Source organism: Anoplopoma fimbria, chromosome 14, assembly GCF_027596085.1.
Source record: "Anoplopoma fimbria isolate UVic2021 breed Golden Eagle Sablefish chromosome 14, Afim_UVic_2022, whole genome shotgun sequence".
NCBI lineage: Eukaryota > Metazoa > Chordata > Actinopteri > Perciformes > Anoplopomatidae > Anoplopoma > Anoplopoma fimbria.
In genome coordinates, this window is record NC_072462.1 from 21425614 (window position 1) to 21440414 (window position 14801).

At 41.6% G+C, this 14801-nt stretch overlaps 1 protein-coding gene across 1 annotated transcript; it reads right to left on the reverse strand.

The window, feature by feature from the left end:
- Positions 1-322: 322 nt before the first annotated feature.
- Positions 323-14136, reverse strand: LOC129102692 (amyloid-beta A4 precursor protein-binding family A member 1-like). The gene is made up of 12 exons (XM_054612939.1): positions 12235-14136; positions 11273-11650; positions 10790-10829; positions 10459-10604; positions 7024-7056; positions 6602-6688; positions 6278-6478; positions 3034-3213; positions 2180-2392; positions 1686-1805; positions 1193-1333; positions 323-394 (listed from the first exon to the last, which is right to left on the reverse strand). The coding sequence occupies exons 1-12, from the start codon at positions 14134-14136 to the stop codon at positions 323-325; spliced, it is 3513 nt and encodes a 1170-aa protein (XP_054468914.1).
- Between the last annotated feature and the right edge of the window lie 665 nt (positions 14137-14801).

The window sequence follows — 14801 nt, forward strand, 5'->3', positions numbered from 1 at the left end:
GACATGATTTAGTACATTCAGATATTCAACTATTTAACCAAAAGTTATTATTTACTCTTTTTACCACCTAAATTATACACAATAAATTCCACTATTTCTCTTTGGTCAAACATAACACGTCACATTTACACTCGGCCTAGTGAGATAATCTGTCTTCTGCTGTCATACTGTAGATGTACATGTTTACATGACAGTGTACTGTACAGATTAAGGCAAGTCAAGTGAACTCAAACAGAATACAGGGAGGAGAAATGCATTAAAATAACTGAAGGAAGGATGGACAGCAGTAAAGAGATCGTGAGGTGATGTGAGACGTGTCTGTTCAGATGTAGACGGGTTGCTCCTGTGCTGTCAGCAGACGGTACATGGCTGCAGGCATCGTCTTCATGTGGATCTAGAGCAGAAAGAAGCCAAATGACAATTAAAAACAAAATACACTTCTTTAAAAAGCAGATGAACTTTCATGCATGCATTTCTTTTTATTATTATTGTTCCTTGTATAATATTGACAATAATTCTCTTAAAATCGTTACAGGATGCAATGATCATTATAGCCCACAGTTAAAAAAAGAACAATCAGAGATCACAGGGTTTATAAAATAATAAGCAATCCCCCTCTAGGGAACGTGAACATTTACAATGGATTTCATGTGAATATGACGATGATGATTTTTTTAGGGTTACGGTCAGGAAACAAAATGTTGGTCCAGGGCCGAAACTCATTCGATGTCATCTTTTAGGGACCATATATACCATTAAGTATCAAAAGAAGCTATTCAAATAATCTTAGACCTGAAACGCATGACAGGCACAAACAAATCAAAGCTCATGTGGTAAATTAAGCAGAATGTACAATTCCACAACACTAATTGTATCAGTACAGTGTTTTAAGTCAATGGTTATGCGCAGTTGCTTTTTTCAATCTCTTTTAAACTGTTGTCAAGGAAACTAAACATTTCCCGCACATGTTACAAACCAAAAGATTTCCAAGAAACTGAGGGCTTGTACCATTTGAGCTCCTGGACAATTTTAATGTGAAACATATGCAAGAAATGTTGAATGTTACAGACAATAGCATAACACCAGTTGAGAAAAAGCAAAGTCAGACTTACAGGCATACTTTAGTGGAAGTGTTTGATTCAAGAATAAATTATTTTCCTTTATAAGAAGAGACATCCAGAACTCCTCCTACCTCTCCCATGGCGTTCGACAGAATCTGAACGATCTTCTCGTGAGGCGTCGCCACCACACTCTGGCTGTTGATCTCGATGATGCGGTGACCGACGCGGACGCCTCCTCTCTCCGCGATGCCTCCTCTCATCAGGCTGCAGATCTGTGCAAGTTAAAAACACGGGAAGTGAACTCAAAGTTAGAACCCTCCAGCAAAGACTGCTGTGGCAGAGGATACTTGTACAGCTACCAGTGACAGTAACTGAGACTTAAAATGTAAACACTTTAAATGTGTCCTTAAACATCATCATAGCAATCATTGCTCCATGTCTGTTTTTAGAAACTCCGGTTTTAGAGCAGTGTTAACAAAATAAAGGCTCCACCGCAGGACCGCCACATGCTCTGCTGCCTGCGTGTGTGTGTGTATATGTCTGTGTGTGTGTCGTGTGTGTGTATATGTCTGTGTGTGTGTCTGTGTGTGAGCTTGAGCAGGAGTGATCAGCCCCCATACTCACGATGCCATTCTGGACGCTGAAGCCCAGCTGGTATCTGAGGTCCGGCCTGCGGATGAGCACCATGGTGACGGGAGGACATCTGACGATGTTCATCTTGATCCTGGACTGAGACTTGAGACCCTGAGGAAACACAAGAGATACAGGTTCTTTATTAACTTTGATGTATTAAGTGAAGGAGATAAGTGAGAGTAGATTCTGTTTTTTTTAAGGTCATCTAAACATGACCTTGAATGTGTTTTGGAATATCTACAAAAAGAATGACGTATTAACCAAGCTGTTCCTAGTCTAGTTACAAGCAATAGCGATGAGTACTGCTTCCTGTTGCAGAAATAATGTTGCCTGAAAATCTTTTTTGAGTCCTTACAAACATTAGATTTGTTGTGCTAAAAACAATTTTTTTTTTCTAACTTATGCACATGATTAATTAAGGGATGCAAGGAAAAATATTGATAAAAATGAACAGAAAGGACAAACAAAATAAATAAACTGCATACCTTGATGATGCTCTGGCAGGTGCTGAGCGGTAAACCCACCAGACTCGTCCCATTGATGGTCATGATCTGGTCTCCAATGTTGAGTCGACCCGACTTCTCAGCCGGCCCAGCATGCATCATGCTGGCGATGATGACGGTGGGGAGGATGGACCCCCAGCCTGATTCTACTATCACCACACCCAGGATCTCTCCTTTCTGCTTCTCAATGTAAACCTGCAAGGAACCACATCCTGTTGTATTTGTGCAACTTTTCAGAGACAGATTGAGCTCATAAAGTTCTCCTGCAGGAAAAACTATGGAAACGTAACATTTACTGTTCAAATTCAAATCTTAAAACCTCATCTAAATGACTTAAAAGAGTTACGCTGCACCCATTTTAAACATCTCACGGCCAACTGCACAATTCTGAAAAATGCGAGACGACAGCAGGCGTTTGGAACAGTGAGAGGAGGGAAGGGATCTGAGGTCAGACCAGGTAGAGCGCCTCAAATTCACCTTCATGCTAGGGGCTGGTAGCTCCTTTTCCCCCCCAAACTGACACAGCTGTGACTCCAAAACCAGCTTGAGCCACTTTAACCACTGGAAGGCAACTAACGTAACAATCGAAAAATAATGGCACTGGCTCATTTGCATTCAAATATTTATGATAACATTATTAAATCTTAATGTGAAAGTTCTTTGTATGTAGGGTGCAGAACACAAACAACACATAAAGGGCAATCAATATGTTCAGGGGAATATTCTATTTAATTCGAGTAGATGTGTATTTTTGAAGGTAAGAATATACTCAATTTAAGCACAAGAAGTTTATCAAAAACTCCTATGACTGTGCTGCCACCTACTGGTTCACTTACATCTTTGCAGTTCTCTGACTTGGAGAAGTGGATGAGGTCGTCGTTGTACATGTCCTGAGTGTTGAGCAGGTCGCTGTACTCCCTCTGGCTCAGATCTTCTGGATCGATGCCGTTGGCCCTGAGGAACTCCTGGTAGGCGACGCTGAAAGACTGGCCAATAGACTGAGCTATAAGCTGAGCCTGAAAGAGAGGAAGAGGAGGGCGAGAGCTTGTCAATGACGGGTAACTTTTATAGTCCCTCTGGAAATTTGGTCTGCTCAGACAAAAGCCCAAACATTATATTTTTGAGGGTTGTTTACATTACACGGAGAAAAAACACACACACACACACACACATTGTATATTACAATATTTATACTGACCCTAACCTAAACTTAACTCTAAAATCATGTTTTAAAAGGCCCTGACAATATATTTTCTTTTCAGTTTTGGAAAATTCATGTTAAAGTTTTCTGTCTGCTCTCACAGCTGATTTTTGGCAGGGCTAAGCTGTTAAAGAATGGAGATGTCACATACAACGTGGTGGATGGACTTATGTTGGAAGACAAGATCCACAGTCATAAGGTAGCAGCTTGAGGATCTAAATGTAAAACTCTTAATAAATAATGCAAACGATTTGTTTGACATACCTTTGCCTTTTTTGATACTTTGATACTTTACTATGATAGTATAAGTTGCTCAGCTGTCAACTGTAAGGATCCACGGAGGCTGGTGAAAACTGCTCAGACACTCGCAGGACCTTTACATGCAGTTGTGTAAGAAGAAATCCAATTATCAGGGAACCCAATCACCCCAGTTACAGACTCTTCTACCTAATGCACCAGGCTCAGCTTCATACCACAGGCCAATTAGGCCATAAGACTTTTTGGGCTCTTTCGCTCAACACTACGAGTCTGTGACCTGTATATTCTTGTACCTACTGTATTACAATCTGTTTGCATCTCTGTATAAACATATTTATTACTTCTCATTCAGCAAATGCATTTTCTACATACCTGTTTAAATTACAGTTTTCATTTTGCTTTCATTAGACTTTTTATTGATATACCAAACTTTGAACTTTTTGAAACTATAACTTTCTTATATTTTTGACATAATATACTGTAACTTTTTTTCGACATACTATACTAGCACTAAGTGACATACTAAAATACTTTGTTTTTGGGGCTTTTTTCAAAGTACTATACTATGACTTTTTTTAAACATACTATAGTGTGATGTTTTTAGAAGTACTTTACAATGATGTTTTAATTGCCTTTTTTTTTTTTTAAACGTACTTTTCAAATTTATATATCATTTTTTATATGACTTTACATGCTATACTATGGTATTTTTATGACATACTATACATTTACTTTTTTTTGATATACTATGACTTTTTCCACATACTATAATATGACTTTTTTTTAACATTCTGTTCTATGACTTTATTCATTTTTTTCGACATTAAACTTATATTATACTATACTAATGTGTTTTTCTGACCTTTTTTGACTTTCTATACTTTCATTTTTTTCACACTTTTTTTTAAACATACTATGACTTTTATAAACATACTATATTACGACAGTTGTATGATATTTTTCGACCTACTATACAATGATCATTTTATGATTTTTTTTTACTTTCTATACTGTGACTTTTTCATGATTTGGTTGAAATACTAGACTATGACCTTTTTTGACATGCTGTCCTATCAACTTATGATTTTCTGGATCTACTATATAGATATTTTGATGATTTTCTTCAACTTTTTTTTAATTACTTCTTTATGATTTTGTTTGAAATACTATTCTATGACTTTTTTTGGCATGCTATACTCTGACTTTTTAAAAAATATTATACAATGACTTTTTCGACATACTATACTATGACTTTTTTCGACATAATGCAGCTACTTTCATTTGTCTTCTTTTAAACATACTTTATGTCAACATACTATGACCTTTGTGGATTTTTTTTTTGGACTTTTAACAACAAACTATTCTATGACTTTACGTCATACTATACTATGACTTCATGACATGCTATACTAGGCAATTTTTATTACTTTCTATGAGATACAATACTATAACTTTTTTGGCAAACCATACTAAGACTGAATAAAGAGATGCTGCGGGGGCAGCAGGCTTAGGAGAGTGTTCCAGACTTCCCTCTCCCTAGAACTCTTTCCAGCTCATCCTTGGGAACCCCGAGGCAAGACGAGAGATATGATCTCTCCAGCGTGTTCTGGGTCTACCCCGGTCCCTTTTACCAGTTGGACGTGCTGGAAAACCTCTAAGGGTAGACGTCAAGGAGGCATCCTGATCAGATGCAAGAACAACCTCAGCGAACGAGCAGCTGCTCTACTCAGAGCTCCCTCTGGATGTCTGAGCTCCTCATCCTATCTCTAAGGCTGAGCCCGGCCACCCTACCAAGAAAGCTCATTTCTGCTTGTATCCGTGATCTAATGTCACCAAAGCTCATGACCATAGGTGAGGTTTGGAATGCAGATGGACTGATAAATTGAGAGCTTCGCCCTACGGCTCAGCTCCCTCTTTACCACAACGGTCCGGTACAACTCACACAGCACTGCTAACCGAACCGCCTGTCCATCTCACGCTCAATTTTACCCTCACTAATGAACAAGAACCAGAGGTATTGAACTCCCCCGCAATTATGACGTCCCCAAACCGGACACTCTCCTCCCTCCAACTTCGCCTTGAAATCCTTTCCATGCAAATCAAAACCAGGAGTGGTGACATGGAACAACCCTGGCTGAACACAGCCTGAGACAAGCCCTGCTTTCCCTTTCTGAGTCATATCACAGTTTGTCAGAACTTCCTTGAGGCCAACCGAAAGTCCTTCCCCCTGGTCTCCTGAACTCCTCCCACATTTTGGTTTTGATGCAGCACTTCTGGCTAAACTGTACCTGTCTGCTGTTCCCAGAGACCCCTCGGCCAGCCAAGCCAAAAAGGCCTTTTTGGCCTTCCGACCACAGCTTCTAGCGGCCGCTTCCACAATGGAGGTTCAGAACATGGCCCACTTTGATTCCATGTCCCCAGCCTACCCTGGGATGCACAAGAAATTCTTTCGGAGGTGGGAGATGAGGACCTCGCGGACAGGGGCCTCGGCTAGATGTTCCCAGATCAACCTCACCACACTTTGTCCAACAACAAAGCACGCAAAACAGTATGATTCCTATGGATAGAATAGATGAATAGAGGGTAATATAACAAAAACAGATTAATGATCAATAACTCACATCCTCTGACTCGAAGACATGGCAGATCATCCTGTACAGCCGTCTGTCATCGTTGGTCATGGTGGTTTGCTCAGCTGTGCTGTCCAGGTTTTCCTGTGCGCTGCGGGAGCGCACCATCTTCCCTCGGGCCATCAGCACCACCATGTTACCGATGTCCGCTATGTAGGAGATCGTCCTTAGCGGAAGGTCCATTAAAGACTCCTGGTGATCCAAAAAAGATGATAATGAAATTTCTCTCTTTGTACGATGACATTGTCCCTCCAGAAGCATTCAAGGTATATACTGATGGCGCAAGGAAAGGAATGCTTGCTAACACTTTTATACCTGAGTGTCTGCATTGAGGACTTTGATCCTCTGCGTGGACATAAACAGATCCACCTCAGCAGTGGCCGGAGCCTCCCCGTCGGGGCTCTGTGCAGCCGGAGAGAAACAACAAGAATAGAAGTGAACATAAGAAGCAACAGGTTATGAACGGCAGTGAAGGAGAGCAGAGCAGGTGTCATAACTGTCAAGAGCAAACAAATCTAAAGCATACAAATAAGACTAATGAATAAAAAACACGTATGTCTCTGGCAATCTGCATGCGACAAACAAAAGAATAGAATACATTTTAATCACCTGCACAAATGTTCTCCTTGTCTAACATTAGCATTTGACGTTGAATTTCCATACTTAGAAGTCATCTTTTACATAAAACACACAATCACAGAGAGACAAAGAGACTAAACCAAACTAAACTAGCTTACCTTTTTCCTGTTCTTTGCCTGCTTCTGAGCAGCCTGCATTGATCAAAAAGCAGAATAGAGACTCAGAAAGCAACACATCAAGACAACAAAGTATAAGAAAATAGCTTTTTGGGTGGAACGACAACCTAAATCGCCTCATTCACTCTCCATTTCAAATGCAAAATGAAAGGACACAAGGACCTTAAAGGTCTATGTTGTGTATGTGCGTGTGGGGAGACAGTGATTTTACTGTCTATCACATCTGACAACAGCAGGCTGCCAGAGGCCTTTGCAGTAAACATGATCAAAAGTTTCCTCTTCATCAATGTGACACAAACAACCCTGAGGACAATTAAGCGGCCGCATGTGTTTCGCCTCATGACAGCTCAGTGTTTGTGTTTCCAAAATGTTGGCTTGTTCCACCATCTGCTCTTGAAATGGTATCTGTGTCTTTCACGGTTTCAGATCCAAACCTGTCTGCTCACATTCTTTATAGATTTAATTACATTTAATCTTTGAAATATAAAAGGGGTCCTAGCTTTTACATGGATTTAAACAACTGTACATTTCATTACAACAGAGGTTGACTTTATATCTTGTACACTATGTGAAAGATACATTTAGGGTTGAATGATTTAGACTTGTTTTATTAAAATCACAGATTTGAAATTGCAAGTACAGTTCTTGTAATGATTGAAAGTTTATGATCAGTAGTCACTGGATATGGGTGTAGTTAATCACTGTATGGATATGGGTGTAGTTAATCACTGCTTTTCCTACTATGACAAGTCAAAATGACTGCTGTAAATGACGGCTGCATATTTGGGTTTTGGAATACTGTTCTGACAAAATCATTTGATCACATTTTCTTGGACCCTTGGACATTTTTTTTACCATGTAATGACATTTTACAGACCAAAAAAAAAAAAGATCAACCGGTTAATCAAGAAAATTCAATCAATCAACAAGTAAAATCATTAGTTGCTGCCCTCTACATATAAAATGTCAAACTATTCTCATATTGCCTTGAAATCTCACATCTATAAATTCATCATGAGGTCCTGACTTTGAGTGGACGTCACCGGTTTTCATTTTATATTTGGCAGACATCTCATCAAATCAGAGTCAGTCCTTCAATGCCATCCGAGCTTTTTACCCGTTTAATTGTTCATTCATTTTTTTGTTATATGACTGTTTTATGTCTGCATTTTTGTCAGCTTTTGAGCTCAAAATTGGAAAACTGGAATATTTTGAAATCAAACATCTTTTTAAATATTCACTACTTGATTGCCATTTTAAAAAAAAAGAAACACAATATATTTTCATTTCAGTTAATTTATCTTTATACTTTTACTATATAAATGTGCATGAGTTTTTTAAACTCTTAACCCCTTACTTAGTTCCACACAGATTTCATAACATATGTAAATAGGGGGGGAGAGCAATGGTATCAGGTATTTTTTTAATCGGATCATTGCATCCCTACAATCGAGATGCCCCTCCTTTTGGACAGCAATCTTTTCTTTTCCATTAAAAAATTAAATGAGTCCCCCTCAACATTATACTGTCTCTAAATTTCTCCCTCCCTGTAAGTTTCTCAGACCATAACAGAGGCAACGTCCTGGATCTGTCAGTCAGCCATCCAGAAAGCAGAAAGTTCAGCTCAGCTCATGTCTTCTTCCTGCCTCTGACTTCCTTCAGTCGACTCTCCAAACTGCCCATCTCTGCCGATCACGCAGTACTATCTTTGAATGCCATGCTGTAGGGTTAGGTATTGATCAAAAAAGTACAATACCAGGACCCATTAACAGTACACATAAAGTGATACAGAACCCCATAGAGTAGATTTAATACCCATTTCCTACCTAATCAAAAGCATCCTGTTTTCGTTAAATGCCACCACCACCGCTTTTATTTTTAATCAGATGCCAGATAACCATACTTTTACATTTATTTGGTGGCATCTCAGCATGCTCACCTGCCAACTCTGTCACACAAACGAGGTTCGGCCTCCCCACACAACACCAGAAAACGGTCCGTAGATGCTGCAGTAGCGAGTTAATCACAATGCGAGCATAACCATAGAAATTCATTTTTATGAGAACTGGATACAACATGTGAAATCATAAATATACAAGGCCAGGTTTATATTTGATGATGTACTTAGTTTAATCACCATGATTTTTTTCTTTGCGTGCATCACGCAGTGCCTGATGTCATACGCATCGTATGACATCAGGCACTGTGACTGTAGCATAAAGCAGGGTTACAGTCTCCAGGGCATCACAGCCCTGCTCAACAACTTATATAACAGCCATTGGAGTTGAGGAGAAAATCCTTTATGACTGTAGATCAGGAGCAGTGATGTGTGGATAATGCATCGTGCAGTAACCCATGGACTTTTTGCCTGCTGGCTATGTTGCCTGCTGAGGGTTTATGACTTTAAAAAGACCCAAATATGAAGCGAATCTCAGTTACATCACTGATGATCTGAAGTGTGTTAGAAAATGTATCTCCATCCGAGGAGCTGTGGATTTAATCTTTGAGCTGAAATGTAATTTTCTTCATTGCATTTAGCACATAATTTGTTGAATGACTTATGGTCAAAAAATGTGTTTTGTGACAGTGACCTTGACCTTTTTATAACAAATTATAATCAGTTCATCCTCGAGTCAAAGTTGACGTTTGTGCCAGATTGATCTCTCTAAACAGAATCTTTAGGCAACGGAACCAGATTTTGGTATCAGAAGTGTTCTTCATTCCATTTGCAGTCCAATTAGTATTGACCAATCACGTTCTACCATGCTTTGGTTATACGCAAGAAAACAGTCCTTGTGGAGACCAAAATATTCCACAATTTCTATGGCTTTGCCATTCCACCAAATTAAAATATCCTAGATGTCTTGTTTTCCCCAAATTCTGATATATTTGTTATTGTTTCTGCTTCCTTTATATCTTCAGAGTAATACAATTGTTTTTTTTATTTCTATGCCTTCAGTGAAATTAAATTGTATATTTTATTGTATCAACATAAGCAAACTGAAATATGTGTGTTTTATAATGAGTTAAGCTCTTGAAAATGCCCATGTTGTCAAAAATAGAAACTGTGTCACTCGTTACTTACTATAAATTGCACTATATTTACCCTCTGTCATTTTATTGAATTACTGAATTCTGCCAGAGAATTTTATTCACTACTGATTATAGTGCCGTAAAATATTCTTACATTGTAAAGAAAGAAGTAATGTCTAACATTTATGGAGGCAAAAAATGACACTCAGGTAACGCTACACTTGCAAGTGAGGTTGCAAAATCAAGATGATTGATTCCTTCTCTGAGTGACTGAGTATTTATCATATAGAGAATAGTGAGTAGGTGAATGGAGTGATTTTCGGACACAGCCACATATTGTCCTGGGATTCCACTTCTATCAAATAAGCTGTAGTTTGCTCTCACCCGGACTCTGTTCATGGCCTCCTGTGCCTGCTGCATGCGGGCGCTCTTTGTGGGTGTCCTTTCTGACAGCAGGTGGGTGCAGCCCAGGTAGGTCGCTGCAAAGATGATGCCGTCAATAAGGTCCTCAGGGTCGCATGGTCCCGGTACTGCATGAACCAAAAGCACTTGTTGGGTACATTTACACACATGTACGTGCTATTACACAATCATACCGATCAAAAACTACACAAAAAAATCTACAATATCAGAGCATTTTTGAAATATGAGAACACATCGATGAACAATGATGTAAATGGAAGGAAGAGCCGAGAAGGATATTATGTCCACTCACAGTCCACAAATGTTGGAAACGGAGGAAGAGATCTGCGAAGCTGAGAAACAAAAAAGGAAAAACTATATTACCATCCTTATTGTTTCTACTCACATACTGCAGGTCTCTCCTAACTCATTTAAATTCTGCACGCCTTTTACTGCTGTCAGCCACTCAGCTGCTGGCAGATAAACACTAGTAAAAGATGCCTGCCTTTGCAGAATTTATCATCCATGTTGTCTACAACTGGATGCCAGGTTTGTTTTTGCCTGTATTTGTTTACATTGTTACAAATTGACAGGATTTAAAGTATACTAAATTAGCTTAAATTAGAGGTTCCTGTTTGCAATGTACTGGTGGATGTGCCGGATACTTTCACAGGTTTACTTTGATATTAAAAGAAACTTAAAAATGTGGTGAATTTCTGGCAAGCTCTGGAGCTATAAGGAGCATCTATTTTTCCATATCTTATGGATTTAATGATGTTTATTCACAAACTCTCACCTCCTGGACAGTCGGCATCTGTGGAGGAGACTGTGGCTGAACTTGAGGTCGTGGCCGCTGAGCTAGAAGCTGCTGTTGTTGCTGCTGATGTTGGTTCTGTTGTTGATGCTGATGTTGACGTTGGTGATGCTGATTAGGCGGTAGGGGTTGCGGATGTGTGTATGTCTGCAGCGGCCTCGCAGTGTCCCTCTGCTGTGAATGGTGGCCCTGGTGGTGGTGATGATGATGATTGTGTTGGGGCTGCTGTTGGTGATAATGCTGAGGATGATGTGTTCTGGCTGAATCAGCTCTTGGTGGACTGACTGGCTCCCGAACTGGAACTGATGCATAGCGGGATGGAGACTCAGTCACTGACTGAGCGGGGGAGTGAGGAGAGGTCTGATAGAATGAAACAGAGAAAAACAGAAAAAGAAAAAAGAAATGTTTTTTTTAAATCACTCCTTTTAAACTGCAATTCATATATAGCAACTCAGCTGACACATTATTCCAATGATACATGATTCAGGATTTGGGCATTAATCCAACATAAATTAAATGAGAGCCAGGGATGTAAATCTCATTTTAAAACTTCCAGTAAGCAATGAAATCTAATTGAATTGCAACACTGCAGACCTCCTTGGGCAATGTCACTCATCAGCACAGCCTTAAAGGTAATGTCCGAAACTAATCTATTCTTCCAGGGAGTCAAAAGTCCAGTTAATTTGATTGGATTTCCCAAAGCCACACCGCTCCCATTTAAAAATTTCTTATGAGTTACTTGAATAAAAGTGCAACATCGGGTACAGGGGAATGAAAAACGTTCAGATGAAACAATTTACACTTGAAATGCTGCAATTATTCATATGACGCATTAGAAATTGTAAGAGGGAGCAGATCACAGTGCTATAAGTCTTTTGGTAGATACATTTTTCATTTAAAACAAAAGCAGTAAGCTTTAAAAGGAAGACTGAAGTCATACTTACATGGCCAGCTGGGGTCTGCAGTGGGTATACCTCCTCTGTGGGGCTCACCTCCTGCCTCATCACCCAAATCGGCTCCACAGGTTTGTCAGGTGTGTAGGGGGAGCGCACAGTCTTAATCTTGACCTCCTCAATTGCCTCCCTGATATCTTTAATCGCCATGACGATGGCATCTCCTGAGCCCCTCGTACCATCTTCCTCTTGGGGTCCTTCCACATTCCGCTCCTCCTGGGCCTCTCCTGAGCTGCTCTGGCCAGACGAAGGGCTCTTGTCCTGGGTTTCTGTGTGTCTGGGTAGCTGCCTGCGACTTTTTGGAATGGGACTTTGATTAGCGATTTCCCCCTCACCATCAGACTGTCCGTCGTAGTGGTGCAGTCGGCAGCCAACAGAGCGGTCAAGAGGGGAGTGATGTGAGCCACGGTCTCTGCCCTGCCTTGGGGCATAATGGGAGCCCTTGGTGGGGGAGGATGGAGCCCCTTTTTGTACATTCTCTTGTCTATGGCTAGTAAAGGGCTCTTGGCAGGACTCCTGATGGACCTCATTAGACTCAGTCCTCCAACCAGACTGCCTGCGAGGTTCTCTGTGTAACTCGGCGTAGGCGGTCTTAAGCGGCTCAGGAAAAGAGTCGGGGTGGGATTTTGGCTCCGAGTACGACTCGTAGACAGGGTCTGGGTACGATTTTTGGTGGGACTCTGTATAAAAGTCTGCATAGGTTTTAGGATAAGAGTCAGAGCAGGAAGTGAAGTGAGACAGCGAGCACGATTCGGAGCAATCCTCATCCTCATCCTCATCTTCAGGTAGAAGGTCATTGTCAGGCAGAGGGCTCATACTGGTTTCCTCACTGAAGTGGTCCAGCTGGGGGAATGGTGGAAGATCTGGGGATGAAGGAGGAGTTGGTGACTGGAGTGGCGGCGGGCTGTGGAGAGGTCCGTCCATGCTGAGTGAGGCAGCGCTCTCCGTGTCGGAGCAGAGATCAGTGATTTCACTTCCCTGAGCTGCAATGTCCTCCGCTACATCATCTATCACTTCCTCCTGAACCTCCTCCACCCTCTCTGTATGTTCCTTTGCTCCGTCATCGACTGTCTGCAAATCATTATAGCTGCAGCTGGAGCAACCTGTGGTTGAGCAGTGGTCTCCATCATCCTCTGCCTGTTCTTGATCTTCGTACTTGTCCTTTACTTCTTCCAATTTCTCCAATTCCTCCTCACACTCCACTTTATGCTCCTGGAGGTCCTCTACTGCCATAGCAGGAGGAGTGTGTGGGGGGTGATGTTGCATTTCATGGGTTGCAGGACCAGGTGAGAGTTGGGTGGGGGTGACAACTGCAACAGGACTCTGTTGAGGAGATCTCCTGTCCTGCAATTGGTCGGTTACAGGAGTATCTGATGTGCGCTGTTGTACCTGCACCTCTGCTGGAGCCTCCCGCTCATCCACACCAGATGAAGAGTCATGCATCTCTCTGATAGGTTGCCTTTGTCTGTGACCTCTGAGCCTTGGGTTAGGGTCGCCATGACGGCGGTAACGGGTGACAGCAGGGCGGGGTTGCTGGACAGGACGAGGCTCAGTGTCTCGACTCCCTTCCCCGTCTGGCCTAGAAGCAGCGACCACTGGCACCAGACCTGGACTCTGAGCCTGGCTTTGGCCCTGCCCTGGTGGAGGCCGCCGGCGATGCCGAGGGGGCCCGCGATTTGTGGGTAGGTGGTGTTGGTGAGGAGGCTGATGATGATGATGATGATGATGATGGGGATTCAGTTCTCCATCCTGGTTGACCATCTGACATGGCCTCCAGGACCGACGTACAGGAGGTTCCCCAGGGGACGTCCCATTGGGCTGCCTACTCCTAGGAGGCACCTTGTGCTCCTCGCCTGCTTCCCCGGAAGCCTCTCCCTGATACTTGTTGCTCATGGCTGGGTTGTGATCCGACTCCAAATTTCAGAACATGCTCCTCTTGTCTCCAACAGTTCCCCGCTCATAGCACAGCCTGGGAGAGACGGAGACAGGATATAAAAAGAAACGTCTCATTATACACATAGAAGGTCCAAGGAAAGGTTTAAGTGAGAAGCAGAAACCTCATAAGTGCTGGATATTGAACATTAGTACGTTCTTCTAATACTAAAAAGGTATCAACCAAAATAACCAAGTCCCAAGAAGTATCAAAACTGCATCAGTCAAAAAACAGCTGCATTCCATCCTTTTTGTATCCAGACCTAGACAAAAAATACTATTTGTATGGAGTTGGCAGTTCAGTGTGCCAAGATTCCACTCAAAGGTTTGAAAGTATGGCTTTACTACACGCCTGTAGTTTCTGATAAGAAAAATATGGTGGTGGTGGCTGTTTTACGCAACTGAATGCTTCCATTCATGTGTATTCAATGAAGGGGGGGGTATAAAGTGAAGAACTCTACTGGTATCGTATCGCTACCTGGTTGGAAGACACGTCATACAACTAACTGGAGACTACCCACCATCCATCTTCAACCAGCCTCCCAATGATCATTCCAATCTGCCCCACCCACTGATCAGCTTCATCATGAGGGAACATAAGCGATCAATAGCTTAATTATCCAGCT